Below are 20,485 nucleotides of genomic sequence, written 5' to 3' on the forward strand. Positions count from 1 at the left end.
AAATGCATAAAAAAAGCATCAGTCTCTCTTATATCTATACTATAGTAGATGAAAATGTCTAATATGCATAACAAAGTTGGAAACCCATTGAAGTTGCGCATATGAGACATCAACATCTACTATTGTATAAAAATAAGAGACAGTGAGACTTTTTAGCCATTTCAGAAACCACACTGTGATACTTTTAAAGTACAAATGAACTACACTTTTTATGTTTTAAATTTTACATAATATATGTACATGAACAGCGGTCAAAATAATATTATCACTAGTCTTGATAATTAGTTTTCAAATTTAATTTTAATTGTTCTTCTTATAAAAATGTTGTTCATTATATAACAAAACCAAATACACTTGTAGTCAGCTGATCTAGTTAAGTGACATTTTTACTAGTTTTGGCTATTTTTCCTTTGTTTATTTAATGTTTATATTTTTTTATAAAAGTCTAGCATATTACATAACCAGACCAATATAAATCCACATTCCAAACTTCGTACAAAAATTATAAAAATTCAACAAACTTTAACTATTACAGCCAAAAAATTTAAACTTTTTATTCAGAATTTTTAGAAAAATTTTAAGTATGCAGTTTATAACATTTAATGTTAAATTGAAAAAACCATTCAATTTTATTATGATTAAGTGGGTTTTGCTATAAAACGAACTATATATTTATAAAAAAAAAAAACATTTTTAATTAAATTAAAAACAAATGAATTGTCAGTATATCACACTGCTATTTTAATGACCGCTGTTGTACGTTTGTCCAAACTGTGTTTATTTTAAAGCGAAAGTGATTTAAGCTGTTATGTTATAAAAATATAAAATAACTTTATAACACCGTACAAGAATACCAAAAAATTTTAATTATTCATATTTTTGAAATTTCAAAGTCCTTTCAAGTCTTTTTTTGTGTGTAAAATTTACAGTCACAAGGTGTAATGCATGATGCAAATATTTAAAGGTAAAATCACTCGCTCGATTCGTCGGCCATCATTTATTTTTTGAAGTTTGTCTACTTTAAAAAATTTAAATTATGTCAACAAACTTCAAAAATGTTCAGGCTGCCTCTCAGCGGTTTTACCTTCAAATTTTTGTATCATGATATAGTGTAAAGAATGCAGTCGGACAAAATTATTTTATTATAAAAATATACAAAAATATTACTTACCCTGCTCTTTACATAAGTAATATCGAATGTGATTTCTTTTTATTTAAGTTAATTGATTGAATTAATTTAATTTTATTTCAAATTAATGAGAAAGTTAATTTAAAAAAAAACATGAAGTATTAAATTTTGTTATTGAACAAATGTGTTTTTAATTTATCTCTTAAATCATAGTTTGCTGCACTGCATCTATTCGATGAAACTTGACTAATTGATGGTAAGGGCAGAGTCTCTCTACGCCATGCTTCATCGATCGTGGTATCATCTTCATAACTATCAACGAAATCACTACTCACTATTTAAAAAAATTATGTAGAACTATGTACGCTTTCACTACTCCTTCCGCATTATTTGGAGCCATGCACAGAGTAGTTCGAAGGATCCTCCATTTTGCAGTAAGTATTCCAAAGGCGTTCTCTATTATTCTACGTGCACGACAAAGCCTTTTATTAAAATATTCCTGCTCCGGTTGTATAGCTCTACCCGGGTAAGGCCTCATTAAATACCGACGCAGGGGAAATGCTGCGTCACCAACTATATAGTGGGGGAATGGCTCTAATTCTCCCGGTAATGGACAGTCTGTCGGAATATTGAGAGAGTTATTTTCGATAGCTGCCGAAATTTTCGAAAATTGGAAAATACCGCCATCGCTTTGGCTGCCGTATGCCCCAATATCAACACATGTAAACGTATAGTTGGCGTCACATATTGCCATAAGTACGATACTGTAATTGCCTTTATAATTATAAAACATCGAACCTAAGTTCGAAGGGCAAGTTATGTTGATGTGCTTTCCATCTATGGCGCCGATGCAGTTGGGCATATTCCACATTAATTTAAATTCATTTGCAATACGTATCCACTCCGTTTCGGTAGGTGTCGTTACATAAAGTTCTGACAGCGAATTCCATATTACCTCACATGTTTCAAGTGTTATTCTTCTGAATGTGGTTAATCCCATTCTATGCACGAGCGTATGAAATTGTCGGGTACCACCGTGAGCCAAATATCTACCAAGTGACAAGAGAACGTGAAATAACAAAAACACTATAAAACTGTAGTTTACTTACAATAGTGTTATAAATAATCTGCATTGGGAAGATATTGGAGTCCCGATTGAATGTTTTTTTAATGAATTCTCCAGCAATTCGTGCAATACGTTGAACAGTGAAAGGGGCATTCGTAATGATTTCTTGAATTGCTCCTCGTCCCTTGCAAGGTTGCGCAAAGCACTTTTAAACAACCCATGATTTTGTCGATCTAAATATAATTTTCGCACCCAAAACCTCCGTCGTTGGCGTGATTTGCGTTTTATTTTAAACATTTTTACTATTAAAAGAAAAATTCGCAAAATATTTTCACTTCTTCTAGTTAACATCTCTGTTTCTTTTGTTTCTTTTACAAATCAGCTGATTGTTATGACAGCGTTCAAAGTCGCCATTTGGTCATAGAAACTTTTAAAGCAAATAAAGTCAAGCGAAGCCAGCAAAGCCAGCTTGCATTGGGCCAGCACCTTTAGATCTTGTTTATGTTGATGATGCATCAAAGTCCGTTGTATATAATGTGATCCTCTAGTATTGCCCGAAGATGTCTACCACCCTGCTATGGAGGTATTTTACGAAGTTATAAGTGATGGTCAAAATTGCAGTACCCAAGCATACGAACCAAATACTCGCTTCGATTTTTCGAAAGCCAACTTTAAAATGCTTAACAAAGATCTGTCTAAATTGTCGTGGCCTGCATTTAAAGAAAATATTGAACAAAGCGTTGCACATAAAATATTTGAAAAGCATGTGCCTAAACGCATGTATGTTCCTGAAGAGCAAAAACAGTTATGGTTCACTAAAGAACTGAGAAATTTGAAAAACAGAAAGTCGCGTTATTTTAGATTACACAAAAAACCCGGTTTACACTCATACTATGTAAAATACTCACTTTTGCGTCATAAGTTTTTTGAATTAAACAAAAAGTGTTATAAAGCGTACTTGTGTAAAATCAAACGGCGTATAATATATAACCCCAAATCATTTTATGACTTCGTAAACTCCAAGCGAAATGTACGTGGGTTTCCTTCCGCCATGAAGTATCAAAATACCGTCTCTAGTGATAATCAAACAATTTCTAACATGTTCGCTCAGTTTTTTAAATCCAATTATACCATTAACTCACATGCTAACATTGACTATCCTTTTATTTTATTTATTTATAACAATTTATATAACAAAAGAATTATTATATTTATATTATATAAATACATAAACGCAGCACTGGCAACGAGGCCTTCAGCCGCCTTGTACTTATCGCTAGGTGCAAAGTTTACGGGCTATGTGTTAGTACAGATGTATGTAAGTACAAATCTTAGATATATTTTAGTAAATCATTGTTTTTTAAGAAATTGTATACAATCATAATGTTTTTTTCAGAAGGTTCACTTAGTAATTTTGTAAGATCAATGTTGTCAGAGTTGTGGGCTGTTGTGTGAAGAATCGGGCAGAGTGTGAGAATGTGTTTGATAGAAGCGGTGTCATCGCAAAGTGGGCATTTGGTGGGGCTTATACCAGTCAGTAAGTGGGCATGCGTTAAGATAGTGTGCCCAATCCTTAATCGGGTGTATGTCTTCATAGCGCTGATTGGTAGTGTTGACGAGTAGATAATCCGATTTCTGTCTGGGTTTATGTCAGTGTAATGATGTTTGTATGTTTTCCATTCGCTTGCGTTTTCTTGGTGCCTTTTACGCATAATAAGGTTCGAAATGTCTTGCTTGGTTAAAGCATTGTACTTCAAGGCCGGCGTTCTTACTACATTTTTTGCGGCAAAGTCAGCATAGTGGTTTCCTCTAATACCAGCATGACCAGAAATCCACACTACTTTTATTTTCTGAGGGGATCCAATGACCGCGTCTCTGATATATTCAATTATGGGATTGTGATTGGACGGAGACGTTATTGCCGAGATCCATGATCTACTATCTGTACAGATAAGGAACTTTCCTCTAGTTTTTTTAGCGTGATCAACTGCATGAAGGATTGCTGACGCTTCGGCGGTAGAGACAGAACATAATGAAGGGGGAAGCCAATTGTAAATTATTTCTCCTGTGCCAGTGACAACCGCGAATGAGGTGGAATCGAAAGATTTGGAGCTATCCGTAAACAATAACTTCCATGTATAGTTAGATTCCAGCTCAGCATATGTTTGTTGAAAAACTTCGTTTGATGTGTTTTGTTTAGACAACATCAATAGTTAATTTTGAGATAGTTTCTCATTGATCCGCCAGGGTGGATATCTTTTAGTAGTTTTGAGTTTTACGTTGCGTAAAATATTATTTTCTGCGGCAAAACTTAAGCACCTCGTAATAGCTGATTGCAGTCTTGGCAATTTTCTTTTCCTAATGGCACGTGAGATAGTTCTGCTAAGTAGTGGGTTGGTGGTCTCAGCCGTTTTCGCGAAAAGTTGACGCGTAGAATCGATAACTCTGTTTTGAATGGTTGGAAGACCAGATTCAGCAAGGTTTTAATTGGCGAGGTTGGAAATGCCCTGAGACTGCGCCGTATTGCACAATGGTATGGTGCACTTAACAGGTTAATACTGCTTTTGGAGCAATTGCCATAGATGGGGAGCCCATAGTCAATTTTTGAAAGGAGCAGAGCTCTAACAACATTGCCGAGCATGTTCGGATGAATAAGCGATTGCTTAGACGAGAGGTATTTAACAATGTTTAATCTAGTCATTAAAGATTTTCTAACATATTTTCAATGGGCGTTGAAGTTGTACTTAGAGTCAAAAATTAATCCTAAAATTCTTAGCTGTGTTTTACATTCAATGTTAGTGTGGTTGTGTGTTACTGAAATACCGTTGCAATTAAGCTTCCTACATATATGAAGGATGTGTGTTTTGTCTAAAGAAAGTGAAGCTCCAGACTCCAGCGACCATGACTCGATTTCAACAAGTATATTCGTAAATAGCGATTGAGCTAAATTAACGTCAGGAACTTTTGTGTAAACTAAAACATCATCTGCATACATCTGGTGCTCAATTCCTTTATGGTTAGTTATCATCGGCTTATATCATCGAAGGCAATAATAAAAAGAAAAGCTGAAAGAGGAGAGCCTTGCGGCGTACCATTAGAGAGGGGGAGTGTTGAAGAAAGGAAGCCATTTACGTTATCTTTGATTTTCCTGTTTGTAAGAAAGTTTCTAATAAAACTCATAATTTTCTGGCCGACTTTCCATTTTCTAAGCTGGCGAATAATAATATGGGCTCCAATTCTGTCGAAAGCTCTGTGAAAGTCCAGAGATAGTACGGAAACGTGGTTTTTGCTAGATAAAGCGTTGCTTATGAAGTCGTCGAGTTGAACTAAAGCGTCTAACGTGCCTTGTCCTTTTCTGTAGGCGACTTGATTCGGTGATATGTACTTGTTTCGCTGAGCATACCACATCAAGCGATTGGCGACGATCGGCCTGTAATTAGCAACTTCATTGGAAGATTTGTGTGGTTTAAGAAGACGTATGACACACGACGTTTTCCAAAATTGGGGGTAGATGCCAGTATCGAATATTTTGTTATACAGCTTTACCAATCGAAGCTTTAGACTATTAGGCATATGTCTGATAATTGGGTAAGAGATTTTATCTTGACCCGGGGATTTGCCCTTTACGGTAGATGCAACGAATTCGAATTCAGTGAGAGAAATGCTGGTTTCTATTTGTCTAGCAGAAAATGAAAGAGGGTGAACAGAGTGAAAATTATCGGACAGTGTGGAAGTTTTAGTGGATTGGAACTGTGCACTGAATGAGGTGTCTGCACTTGTTGCAGAATAGTATCTTGCGAATAGCTCGGCAATTTCAATTGGATCGGTTACCAAATCTGTTGGTCCCTATCCTTTTAAACTATGTCCAATGAACTCAATAAATATCCCAGTAATATCTCCCGATGATGTAGTAGTTTATCTGAAATCCTTAAAGCAGTCCTTTAGTTATGGTCCTGACCAGATCCCTACTTGTATTCTTATAAATTGTTCTGATTATCTCTATGAGCCGTTAACAGCGATATTTAATTTATCTCTTAAAGAGGGCGTTTTTCCAACTATATGGAAGGAATCGTTCATAACCCGTTACATAAAAGCGGTAGCAGATCTTCAGTGGAGAACTACCGGGGAATAGCTAAGCTTTCTGCAATTCCTAAATTATTTGAAGCAATTATAACAAATCAGTTGACGCATTCTATCTCTTCTAGCATTTCATATAGTCAACATGGATTTTTCAAGGGCAAATGAACTTCTACAAATTTACTTGAATTAACATCCTATATCTCAAAACCATTAAGTGAAAGCAAAACTGTTGATGTTATATATACTGACTTCAGTAAAGCATTTGACAAAGTGTGCCACTCGTTGCTCATCTACAAACTTGATATTCTTGGTCTTCCACCTAATTTTCTACGTTGGATCTCTTCATACCTCTATGATAGATCAAAAAGGGTAATGTTTAAAAATACTATCTCCGACGTCATTGATGTTACTTCAGGAGTCCCTCAAGGTAGCCACCTAGGCCCGGTTCTGTTCTTGCTTTTTATAAACGATATTTCTACAGATATACAATTTTCCAAAATTTCAATGTATGCAGATGATGTAAAGCTTTATATATCGTACGTTTCAATTAAAGAAAGGTCTTTGCTACAATCAGACTTAGACAGCATGGCTTACTGGTGTCAAGTAAATCTTATGCCTCTAAATCTTAAGAAATGTAAAGTAATGAGCTTCTCGCGAAGAGCTGCTCATCCCGCTTCTTATACAATAGGTAACCATAACCTGGAACAGGTATACAATTTTGTGGACCTTGGTATCACAATGGAACCTAAGCTTAATTTTAATCTTCATATTAATGTGACAGTCAACAAGGCTAAAGGTGTACTTGCATTTGTGAAACGATGGTCAAAAGAATTTTGTGATCCTTATATCACTAAAACCCTGTTTACAACATTAGTTAGGCCAATTCTGGAATACGGTTCGGTGGTTTGGAATCCAAGGTATCAAATTTACTCAGACAAAATAGAATCAATTCAAAAACAATTCCTACTTTTTGCTTTAAGAAATTTCCGTTGGGATTCTCAATATAACCTTCCACCTTATACGAGCCGATTAAAACTTATTAATCTTCCTACACTTTCCAGCCGCAGGCAAATGCTTGGTACAATTTTTATAGTTAAATTACTAACAGGCTCAATTTCAAGTCCGCTTCTTCTTGGCGAAGTTAGCCTTAATGTTCCCTCCCGGGTATCAAGACACTTTTGCCCCCTGTTTCTGAAAGCTTGTAAAACTAATTTTGAATTGCACGACCCACTCCGTTGCTTATGCCAGGATTTTAACTCTCATTCCAGCACGTTTGATATATCAGATCCGCTTTTCAGCATTAAGAAATCGATACTGTCCTCTCTCAATAAATGAATCATTAAAATAAAGACATAAAATCGGCTGATGAATTTAGTTCTGTAGCTGAACAATTTTAGATCTCGACACTTAACAAACTCCTGCCTATCGTGACTCGGCGCAAAACTTGAAAATACTGGTTCCGTACGTCATGCGGACTGCGCCCCTCGTGCGGATGGGCGGGAATGGAGGGTAAAAACCGTTGGGATATTATTATTAAAAAAAAATATCAGACGCAAGAGGTTTAAAAAGATTTTAGTTTGAAAATTCTTTTAAAAAGGGTTGCCACCTATTTGAAAAGTCCAACTTATTTAACTTATACACAAGTTATATTAAATATTAAAATATAAGTGTAAAACGATAGTTTTAAGAAAACTTTAGTTTCTAAATATATTTTTATTAGGGCTACCACCTATTCGAAAAGTACTATCTTTACTAAATACATACCGTTAGTATAGGACGGAGAGGGCGTATCTTACATCGCCACAACAAAAGCCACAACTAACTAAAATGTTTTATTCCATGAAATGCAACATAATCGATCAAAAAGTTAATTTTGCGTTTTTAGTTACGGTTTTTCGTATTACAGCGACAGTATGAGTTACGCTCTTTCTATACTATACTAACATGTATTAAGTGTATTCTATATAGTGCTCTTTTTTGAATCATGTGTTATTTTGATAGTGGCAGCTCTTTCTCGGTAGAAACTTTGACAGAAAAACAGTATCATATCCCCGCGGAACGAAATTTTTTTAGCGGTACAGGGTGTTTTGATGGAATATTTATTAAGGTTTTTGATTAGGGGTTCCACCGGGTTAAAAAGTGAAATTCAACTTTCGCGTCTTAACGCCAGGCGGGTTCACTAGTTTTGTAAAGTGTGCTCCCCATGCATGATAATTTGCGCAAATCGGTTGATTTTGATGGTCATATCAAAATCTCTTCCTTTTTCAGTAACGTCCGAACATAAATTTTTAAGGCAAATACACAGACATTAACTCAAATTAAAATTTCCTTTATTTTGTTCTCATAAGTACTGCTATAAACCTTCTCTTATACTACAAAAGATTTTTAACTTATAATTTTTTTTTTTTTCGCCAAAAATGTTAAAAGAAACGTCCGAACGTAACGTCTGCAACGCTGGGATTTGCCCATATTTAAAAGTACAAATCAACACACAAAACTTTCTCATGCTTACGAAGTAATATCGAAGTACTGCGCATTAAAACTGGTATATCTCGAGAAAGAAAAATCTAATCGCAACAAACGAAAAAAAGAATGTAGATCCTTTAAATTCAGTGCTGCCACAGGTTTACATAGTTCAAATTATTTCATGTTTTAACTATCTATGAGAAATTTGAGTTCAGAAGAAAAGCACTAGAAAAGGCACTAGGCACTAAAAATTTTTTTTTGGCATTTTAATTTTCAAAAAGCACTAAATCTAGTGCCTAAAGCACCAAGTTGGCAACTATGCTGGTTAATGTGTATGTCACTATGTTTTTGGCGAAGGAAGGGAGAATGAGATAATCTGTGATTGCAATTTCGTTGCTTTGTTTTGATGTATGTCCGTTTGTATATACGAGTAATTTGTTAGCTGTTGGGATTAAAGAACTTTGCCTCTAGTGGGCTGTGAGTTGCAGATTACCGTATGTATATTTGTTTGTTTATGTGCAATTCGATGCAGATTAGGGGCTAATATGCGTTTGTGTAAATGTTTACATCCACGTATGTACGTATTAGGGATGTTAATTTTTCGGCTTTTTCCGATCCCGGGATTTTCTGGATGGCGTTGTCACAATCCCGGAATCCCGGGATTAGTCCCGGGATTCAGACATTCATTACTTTTCAACAGCATGAGTCGAAAAGATTGCTTCTATATTGTTTGAGAAGCTCTCCTACCATGAAATAAATAATAAATAAATGGGTTGAAACCTACTTTTTTACTTCAAGTGGCGTTTTTATTTTTTCTCTCTGACCGCAGGATTTATTTTGAAGGACTTTGTAGTATAAAAGATATGATTAATTCTAAAAATTATTAAAAAATTCAATGCAATGTAGAATAAAAATATGGGTTGCAAGTGCAATAGGAAATTTCTTTAGGATTTAAAATTTTTTAATTTTTTGGATTCACAAGGACGAATAGGTAATTTTTAAGCTGACAAAGTTCGAAGAATGAAATTCCAGCATGTTATCGAGTTTATCGAGCCCTTAACATACATATAATTTTTTCAAAAACAAATATTGCGAAATTTCAAGGATACAATTTTACAATGACATTTTCAATATTTACCAGCCCTTCTGCACTATAAACTTGAATCTGTTTAAATTCTATAGGATTTCCTCATTAACTGTATAACCATACTTCTTCTCTAAGAACATTTTTCTGAATTTTTTAAATCATTTTTGAATTACTGACGTCAGAGTGAAAAATTAAAAACGCAATTTTACTATATTTGGCCCATGGTTTCGCGAATATATTGACACTAGTGAACCCGCATGGCGTAAAGACGCCAAAATTGAGTTTAATAATTTAAACAGATGGCAACACTATTCACAAACCTTAATAAATATTGCAAATGTTTCAAGTAAATTCGTCCATCCCTTTTTGAACGAAGAGGTCTCAAATGGCGTCGGTTTTTCATTTCTTCAAAATGCAAACCACTGTGCACCCCTAAAAAAGGTCGTAACTTCAAAAAATAAAACCTTAATGCAGATTTAGAATGACGGTGCCGATCTGATGACCTTCACATTAAAGATCTGATGACCATAACAAAAAAGTTATTTATTTATAAAAATTAACTCAAACTAAATGTTTCGGTATATTATGGGTTTATTCGAAAGAACATATATTCCCATTAGTTATGGATCCCGATTTCATCATGTGACTGTCTTCGCAGTAGCGCATCCTGTTAACCGAGTTCTCCAAGACCTTGTTGATGGTGTCTGGCTCTATCGTAAGAAATGCCCGACATACGCCTTAAAGACCTGGGGTCGAATCGTCACAGTCGTGAACGAGACGACAATCGTACGATCGACAATCTCGTCATTCGATCTTCGAATGCACATTGTCGGATGATTACATTCGAAAGCTGACGATTCCTAATTGAATGTTTGTTTATCGATTATTTTTGTCTTCTTCTTCCTATTTGGCAGTAACAATAGACGTTGAAATGTCAAAATAAGTGAACCAAAAATAAAAAATAAACTGCAAAATAAGATGGATCCCAGTTTTTAGTTTTATCTTAGCTCAAGCGACAGCGAAACGGATGAAAAAATTGTGCGCAAACAGTTGCGGGACAAAAGCGATCCGTTGGCTTTATCAAATAATGCGTAAGTACTATAAATGTAGTAAATGAGACAGTCATCTAAATTTCTAATTTTGCTGATTCATCAAGCAATTTCGGCTTAACAAGGAAGCATTCCAACATGTCCGCAAAAAAATTGATTTTTCGAGCCATGACACCAAAGCCGTTCCACCAGTCCTGCAATTAGCTGCAAGTCTTTCTCTTCTTGGTAGTGGCAGCTACCAACACACGGTTGGAAGTTACTACATAATCGGAATGTGCCAGAGTACAGTGTCCAAATTTACTTCCCATGTTCTTTTGTAAATGGAGAATTAGCTATGCCCTGAATTTATAAAATTTGATGTGGACAACTCGCAAACATGTAAGGAGTGGTTTATGGAGAACTACAGAATACCCGGAGGTAAATAAAAAACCAATGCACATAAATATAAACACTTTTATGTATGTAGATATGTACATATATTGAATTTATGTACATCAACCTTTTCTGTATCATTTTAGTTATCGGATGTATAAATGGGACACACATAGGTTTGCAGAAGCCAACCCAAAATGATTATATGTACTTCAATAGGAAGGGCTTCCATAGTCTTAACGCTATGATAGTAAGTTTTTCATACAAAATATTAAATATTTGTTAATACACATTTATTTGTATGCATACTTCACAAACATTTGTGACCACACATACAAAATTGTAGCAATCAATTGCCAATATGGAGGAGCAGCGCATTGGCCATTAAATTCTTTTGTGTTGAATTCATCTTGTTGTAGTTAGTCCTTCATTAAAATAAATGTTAAAATTGTTAATAAATTTGCATAACCTTGAAAATTGCTTACATCTTAAAAATTCGATTAAATTTAGCGCGCTCACGATTGATAGTTGCTGATCGAATGACATTTAGAACGAACGAGTACGCCCAGTTACTCGTTCACGTCTGTCATCATACCGAATTTCGATAAATTTCGATAAATGTTGCTCGTTCACGACTGTCATAATCCGAAATTCACATTTTTAGATAACGAGTTGCTCGCTCACGACTGCGACGATTCCACCCCTGAATCGTTAATAGATTGTTCGCATTATATCGGTCCTTCACGGCATGGCACAAAAAAGTCTAAGGGCGTGAAATCGCGGCTCCGAGGGGGCCAATTGACTTCATCGAGACAGCTGATAACACAATTACCGAACTTTATCGCTCAAAATAAAAATCGAATAGATGGCAACCCTAACAAAAAATATTTTCAACTAAAGTTTTAATAAAACTCTTTCTTTTACCACTCCTATTTTAATATTTCATTAAAATTGTGTAAAAGCTAAATAAATTAGGCTTTTTAAACAGGTGGCAACCTTCTGCGAAGAGCGAACCTTCTTTTAACGCTCTTACGTCTGATACTTTGATACATAATTCAATTACCTGAAGAATTAAATTGAATTTAATTTTTTTATCACCTGGCAACACTCCCAAACAGTTCAGACCGATGAACGACTAAATCACCTCTTTTAGTAATTTATTTAACTTAACTTATTTATTAACTTAATTTGTTAAACTTAATAATTCATTTAAATTCAAAATTTTCAACAGCTGGCAACTCTCTTCAAACCATCAAACAAAATTTTGATGTTTAAACTGAAGATTTCTTAGCACTCTTTCGTTTAACACCCATATTTTAATACTGCATTTAACTAAATTCAGCTTTTAAAGCAGGTGGCAACCCTTTTCAAAACATTTTCAAATTACTACCTTTTTTAACTCCTTTAGTCTGGACCCCTGTGGGGGAACATTTTGTAAGTTACCTATGTAATTTCCCTGTTTAAAATTTAATTTGATTTTTTAAACAGGGGCAACACTCTCACAGTTAAGAAGCAAAGCTTTTAATAACCATTTCGACTGATACCTATGACAACTCTTTTCAAAAGGTAAAACCTCATTGCACACCTACAACCCAGCCTTTTAATATAACACCTCATTTTTTAAAATGGAGCGAAGGATGGGGATCTGATGGTATTGATTTATAAATAATCTCAACTGGATTTTTTAAAAGGTGGCCATTCTTTCCGGAAAAGTAAAAGCCTACTGTACATCTACATATCAAGCCCTTTAATTTGATACCTCATTTTTGAAAATCAACCGAATGGTTCAGATCTGATGACCTGGACAAAAAGTCCTTTCGCGAATTATATATATAGATATAGTTAAATTCGACTTTTTAAACAGATGGCAGCCCTTTTGAAAAGAAGTTTCGCTCTAAGATATTCATTAATATTCTTCGTCTAACATTGCAATACATAATTTAATCAACTGATGAATTATATTAATTAAACATGTGGCAACTCCGCTAAATATAGTTCAGAAATAAAGACTTTTCAACCCCCCTTCGATTGATACCCATATTTTAATAATTAATTTAACTTATTTAATAACTTGAATTTAATTTTTAAACAGGTGGCAACCCTCTTCCAACACCTCAAAAATATTTTTTGTGTTCAAACTAAAGTCTTCTTAATATTCTTTCGTTTCACATCATTATTTTGACATTTCATATAACTTCTGGATAAGTTAATTAAATTCGACATTGTAATAAGGTGGCAACCCTCTTCAAAATATTTTCGAACGGCCACCTTCTGAACCCCCTTTCGTTATGCGCCCATATGTTGAAACATATTTCTCCTAATTCATTTTCTTAATTCAAGTTGAATTTAATTATTTTTAAGTTAAGAAGAATAAGAATTTTAAGCTAAGAAACAAATATTTTCAAAACCCTTTCCACTGATACCCATTTTGTAATAATTGATATTATAAGATCTACAGGTGGCAACTCCTTTCGAAAAAATAAAACCCGTTTGTACATCTACAGGCCAAGCGCTTTAATTTGACACCCCATTTTTGAAAATCGAACGAACGGTGCAGATCTTTAATGCGGAACAAAAAATGCCTTCGCGTATTATTTTGAACTTAATTTTTTAAAAGGTGGCAACTCTTTTCAAAAAAGTTAAGCCTTATTGCACACCTAAAGTCAGAGCCCTTTAACGCCTCACTTTTTAAAATCGAACGGTGTGGATCTGATGGCATTGATTATTAAATTATTTGAATGCAATTTTTTATCAGGTGGCAACTCTTTTCGAAAAAGCAAAACCTTATTGCACATCTACAGACCAAGCGCTTTAATTTGCCATCTCATTTTTGAAAATCGGGCGAACGGTACAGATCTTTTATGCTGCACAAAAAATCCCTTCGCGTATTATATATATAGATTTGGGTTTAAAATTTACTATTGCTCGGCGTTATATGTATAATGAGCTAGACATTTATAAAAAGATATTAATTATTAAATAAAAAAAGAAATATAGCCAATACTGGTCAAGAAAAGGGGTTTCTATTATTACCATCAGTGCAAATTACAAATGCCGAAAATCCCGGGACTACTTGCCAAGAATCCCGGGATTTTCGAGACCTTAAAAAGTCCGGGATCCCGGGATTAACATTCCTAGTACGTATGTATATTACTTCTTGGTAGAGATGCTGGGAGGCCACAAATAAAATATGCAATTGTTTGGTATTATATTTGGGTGTTTTTGATATGTCTTATTTATAGGTTTTAGAAGCTGTAACAGAATCTGATTACAAAAAAAAATATGCAGTATTTACTGCTCCTTCTTTTTCTACTTTGTTTCGCCAATAAGTATGAATATTTTTCGCGCTAAATTTTCATTTGGTTGGTATACTTCTGACTTTTGTTTTCTGTTGCTTATTTTGTATGCAATCTTGCTTTTACTTGATATGAGTACAAGCAAAAGGGGTATTACCGTGCAATTACTGCAAGTAGATACTTGAATTTTTTATGTTTTGGGCTTTAGTCTGTTACACGAAAAATAAGCTGAAGCAGAAATTTAAGGTTATTTTTTCATGCGTATATATGTATGTACATTAGGGTGGTCCAAAAATGTATACAAGGAAAGAAAGAAAAAGTAAGTCGGAATTTGTATGCTCTCACCCCCTAGGATTGTTCTATACCAAAAAAAGTATACCCCTGTTTTTTTTTAATTTTGAAATCAAAAAATATTTAGAGGTCGCTCAAAGCGCTCACAGTTTTCCATGTATTTTTATATGGGGAAAAAACAACTTTTCGTAGAAATGGTATAGAATTCTTAAAAATCAATATTTTTTGGATCGAAAAAATTCTGTTTCTCTGCTGGAGATTCCCAATAATAATACCCAATTGTCTAGTTAACCATTTTTTAACGCAACTATAATTTATAGGTCCGCCAAAAACCCCGAAAAATGCAATGGGGGTGCCAATAAAAAATCGTTTGTATTAAAAAATAGTGAAATAAATCACTTGTATCACTAACTTTTTTCCACGTTACACAAAAAAATACACGGGGAACTTCGTTTTAAAATATAATAGGAGGTTTATTCAAAGAATCGGGGGGCTGCTTGGACACGTCCGCACGGATGAAAATCTTAACGATCTGTCAGCATACAAGTGCGTGTGTGTATGTGTATTACATGTGTAGTGTGTGTACAAAGTAAATGGATAAGTGAAATGTCAAAGTGTTTTGTTTAATATGGGTAGATATGTGTGGGCGGTGGTTTCGCGAGCTGAAGTGCCAGCCTTGCCATCGCGAAAGGACCCATTTAGCCACTGATATATAGTGATATATATTATGAAAGCCGTCTTTTTTCTGTTCCAAAAACTCGAGAACAGCTGTACACCACATACGCATTCTAATGTGAGAAATTCAGTTTGTATGGGAGACGCCACGCCCCCTTTTATATAACTCACGGAAAAGAGTTTGGCGTTGATATTATATATCTCTATACTAGGCTGCAGCACTCTACGATGAATGCTTCCAGAGACATGTTGTGTGAAAACTTCAGTTTGTATGTGAGCTGCCACGCCCCTTGATATATCGAAATTATTTTTCTTCTATTATCATCCCTGGAGAGTCTAGATTTGATGTCCAAAATTTCAAAAATATCGGTACAGCCGTTCTCGAGTTTTTCGAACAGAAAAAACGGCTTTCAAAATATATATTAGTAAAGATAACAAATTAAATACATTTTTTAATTAAATGTGTCCTATGGAAAAATGTTTACGAATCATTTTTTAAATAATTGCAGACATTTGAAATTAATTTGAAGTATTTTCTAAGAAAGTGGAAGCATTCAAACGTACAAATGATTTTTCTTTCATTTTTCAACATAAGCAAAAACTGGAGCTTCGTTAAAAATTCGCCACGGATAGATCGACGCGAAATTTAATTATCTTTTAATAAAAACAAGAAACTTGAAATCGGTTCATATTTGGCCTCTCAAAATTGATTTATCCACATCAACCCTGTTTGCCCCACTGTGCGCCGCCGAAGAAATAGTCGGATTTCAGCGAGCCCCAAAGAACAACTGGTACTATGACGAGTGTCAAAGAGCTGCAGTGAAAAAAGATGCCGCCTTCAGGGCCACGCTGTGATCGGGCGCAACGCAAGCCATGTGAAACCGTTACAGCGGTTACGTGTACATAGCTGGGTGCCCATCGAAAATGCTTCTTTTGGAAATTTCAAGACCCTACCCCCCCCCCCCCTTCTAATTTTAATCGTTTTTATGAGAAATATTATTGCCTATTTTTATAGATTTTTTAAACGTCTTTTAGATGTCGCGACCGGCCGATTTATGTGAGAAAATAGGATTTTGTAGATTTATGAGCTTTTGAAAGACTATTTTTGATTCGATTTCAAAGACCAAATATGATCTGAGAAGAGGATGTATAGGCATTTAAAATGGTATGTAATAATCTATTGTCGGACTAGTTGATATTTTTTATCGGGTAAATTAAAAAAGACACATATTTCTCTCAATTTTTTAAATTTTGAACACTGATAATTTCTACAATTTCAAAATATGGAGTACTATCTAAAATTAAATCTATTTTCAAATAAACCGATACCTCATTTATTGAATTTATATGTGTAAATGTACTGGGATTTCAGATTTTTTGAGCAGTGTGGCTAAGGAGTTCATCAATATTTATTCAAAATTGATCTATACAACTAACTTCGACAATTTTTACGCGATTGCAATAAATGAGCTATCAGTTTATTTAGAAATAGATTTAATTTTGGACAGTACCAAATATTTTGAAATTGTGGAAGTTATCGATGGTCAAAAGTTAAAAAAATAAGAGAAATATGGGTTTTTTTTTCAATTACCCTATAAAAATCCCAACAAGCCAAGTCCAACAATAGAATATTATACACCATTTTAAAGGTATCTCAGATCATATTCGATCTTTGAAATCGAATCAAAAATAGTCATTTAAAAACTCATAAATCTACAAAATCGTATTTTCTGACATAAATCGACAGGTCGCGACTTTTAAATGACCTTTAGAAAATGTATAAAAATAGGCAATAATATTTCTCATAAAAACGAATAACATTAGGGTGTAGGGTCTTGAAATTTCCAAAAAAATGCATTTTCGATGGGCACCCTAATACATAGTCGTGTACATTCTAGACTTTACAAAAATTTATTAAAGGAAAATTTTCTCACTGAAAATATATTTATCCTCACGAAAAAGATTAAACAAGAAGTTTTACGTCGCATTACCTGGGTGTTTTTCGTTTAACCGGCAATCATGTACCCGAGTATCATCAGCCCTAATATGTACATATGTATGTAACATAGGAAATAAGCTAATTTGGTCTTATTTGACCAAGACTCAGCTATTAGCTTGCTACGGTCAAAAAAAAACGCCTATTTACATAAAAAAAAATTTGCTTATAGAATAGAAAGTTGCCTATGAAGATTAAATGAGGGAGTCTTTGGTTAAAAGTCCAACTGAAAACTCTGGGGTGCACTATTTTTCATCCTGAGTTAAACTAGTTAGTCAATAAAGTTTAGGTACATCTAGTTTTTTGCAATACGGGCAACTATTTAGTAAATATTTGGTTTTTTACAACTTTTTTATTAAAAATATGGTTAATTCTACAATAAAAGCCCTAAAAATAAGTGTTCAAAACCTTTTCTTTAAAATATTGCACTTTTTAATTATACCATTTAGAAAAAAAGTAGTATGCAGGTTTCTAGCCCATTTAATTTTAGTAATAATCTTCGATATGTTTTTTATATGGAGAATATGAGCGACACCTTCAACAAACAAAGTTGTCAAAAATTAATGGTAAGTCCTAGCTTCCTCAGACTTGCACTTTACTGTACTAAAATTGAATGGGCTAAAAAACTGCATACTCAACTTTATTCTAAAGAGTGCAATATTTTCATGGAAATTTGCAGAATTTTCTTTAATTTTGCGCAAGGTTAGGAACTCTGATTTTTGGGATTTTTGTTGTAGAACTAACCATATTTTTATAAAAAGTTTGCCAAAAATAAAATAACTAGAAAACAGTTGACCGTATTGCATAAAACACTGTCTGTACCTAAATTTTGTTGACTGACTGTGTGTCTCGCGAAAAGTATATTTTTATAACTACATAGAGTTGTTTATTTACTTACCTCTATAAACTTATGTTCAAACAGCCACGAAGTATAAATTGTCCGTACAAAAAGAGGCGATGTGACACACGCATGTATTACGCAGTCCCAAATAAACATATAGCTGAAGGCCTTTTGATTGTCGACCACAACAAACTCGTCGATTTCGGATATTTTAAAACTATAAAAAGTTTATTAAGAATAATATTTAACAGGTATGTATATATAATTAATATAATATAATAATATAATTAAACTGCGATAATAATAAAGTCACTTATTTGAATTTTACCCCTTTTAAATTATGTCCGTACCTTTACGTCCAACCGTGGAGTATTTGCATAGTAAAACCGGCCAATACACGTGTAAACGATAAAAAAAAAAATTGTGTGCCAAGCTGTCGTTATTGGTTTGTTATTAGATTTGTATTGACAATATTAACAAGTAATTTTTAGCAAAAAAAACCGACTTCAGCTCTCATATAATATATATATATATATATCTCATGATCCACCGATCGGATCTTAACCAGATTAGTATGGGTTGACGTGGTCCAAAGTTATGCGGTAACATACATAAAAAAAAAAAATTATATATATATATTCCGACGAACTGATAACCTCCTCCTTTTTTGGAAGTCGGTTAAAAATATCGAGCCGTACCGCCAAAAGGGCGTAAGAGACAAAACGCTCGATTTTCTGCTTTTGACAGAAATCGATTACTTACCACCAACGCACCAGCTGTCAATTTTGGCTTAAGTGCTTAATTGTACTCTGTTTACATTTTTTTGTGCCCGCAGTGTCGGTTCAAGCCGTGAACAATTTTTCATTGCAGAGGGGAATTGTTACATTTTTTCGTGAAAGTTTTGAAGTGCCTCTATTATTCTTCCAAATATGGACTATTTACCAACAAAGGTAAATACATATATTTGTGGTAGATTAAGATTTTTAATCAAAAGGATGAAGATATAATACATGTATATAGGCCTGTATGCAGCTCTCAACAAAAGCAAAAACTCCATATAAAACGACGTATAAGAAAAGGCTAAGAAATTTTCTTGAGTCAAATTTCCTTAAGTAAGCACGCAGTTCTTAAGGAGTTTGCTACGCTTTCTACTACGGTTTTCTAAAGTTTGTTGTGAAAAAAGAGCACAAGGCAACCCAGGTTTGCAACAGAAATATATGCCCGTTCCATTATTTCTTGAGGAAAGAGTGAGGCAACAGGCTGTGAAGTATCAAAAATGTCGTTTTCTTGAGAGCTGCATACAGGCCATTGGGTGTTAAAATACTTGGTCATTGCAGAGCACTTGTGCGATACAGCGACACCGATTTTTCTGAAGAGTTAGTAGAAGAGAAAAATTCTGTGTTCGTTGCTTAAAATATTGCACTCGAATAAGGCAAAAAAGCCTCATCCTCTGCCCTTTGATGCTTGGTCAGGGGAGATGGTTACCCTGAAAAGCAGAAGGTTGCTTAAAATGGCAATATTTTGAAATGCGTGAGCCCGATAAGGATAAGTAGGCAAAACATGCACTTTTACAGGGTTGAGTGTAAAGCAGTGTTTGCATTGTTCAACTTTGCGGTCACCTCAACGCAGGGTTGCACGAAAGAAAACTTCAATGGCTAAATGTTAGCTGGCGACCAACTTTGTTGAAAGCCATGAGTTGAAAGGCGCTCAACCAAAAGTTTAATGCAAACGCGAATATTTCGATATTTTTTCATATTTTGATATTTTTAGCCATTCAACTTTTTTCCGTGCAACCCTGCGTAGAGTTGAACGCAAAGGTTGAACGCAAAGCTGAGCAATGCACTGCTTAACATCAAACACATTTTGCACCATGGAAGAACTAAATTTTTTTGGAATAAACGAAATCAGCATTAGTTTTTATAGAGAAATAGAATTTTACTCAATAACATATGTATTTGTGTTGAAGAGTTGTTTTCTTAATAACAAGAATAAAAGAAATGAGTTAAAGGCAAATGGTTTTTGTTAATGCCAAAAAAGGGTTTTTTAATATATCTTTTGGCTTAACCGCCGCAATTGCGTGCTGTAGCCTTTTTTGTGACGGCAAAAAGGGCGTAAGCGACAAAATCAACTGTTTCAT

The 20,485-nt window shown here is 34.3% G+C and overlaps 1 protein-coding gene across 1 annotated transcript in view; it reads right to left on the bottom strand.

Annotated features, from left to right (window-relative positions):
* LOC118749156 (E3 ubiquitin-protein ligase listerin-like) overlaps window positions 1-18,598 on the bottom strand; it is a 132,633-nt gene extending 114,035 nt beyond the window's left edge. Inside the window, exon 1 of the mRNA XM_036483925.1 lies at window positions 18,406-18,598. Within this exon, the coding sequence (XP_036339818.1) occupies window positions 18,406-18,504 (99 nt within the window). The 5' untranslated portion in view covers window positions 18,505-18,598. The remainder of the gene's footprint in view (window positions 1-18,405) is intronic.
* Between the last annotated feature and the right edge of the window lie 1,887 nt (window positions 18,599-20,485).

Source organism: Rhagoletis pomonella, unplaced genomic scaffold (assembly GCF_013731165.1).
Source record: "Rhagoletis pomonella isolate Grant_MI unplaced genomic scaffold, Rhpom_1.0 Rhpom_scaffold_00014, whole genome shotgun sequence".
Taxonomy (NCBI): domain Eukaryota; kingdom Metazoa; phylum Arthropoda; class Insecta; order Diptera; family Tephritidae; genus Rhagoletis; species Rhagoletis pomonella.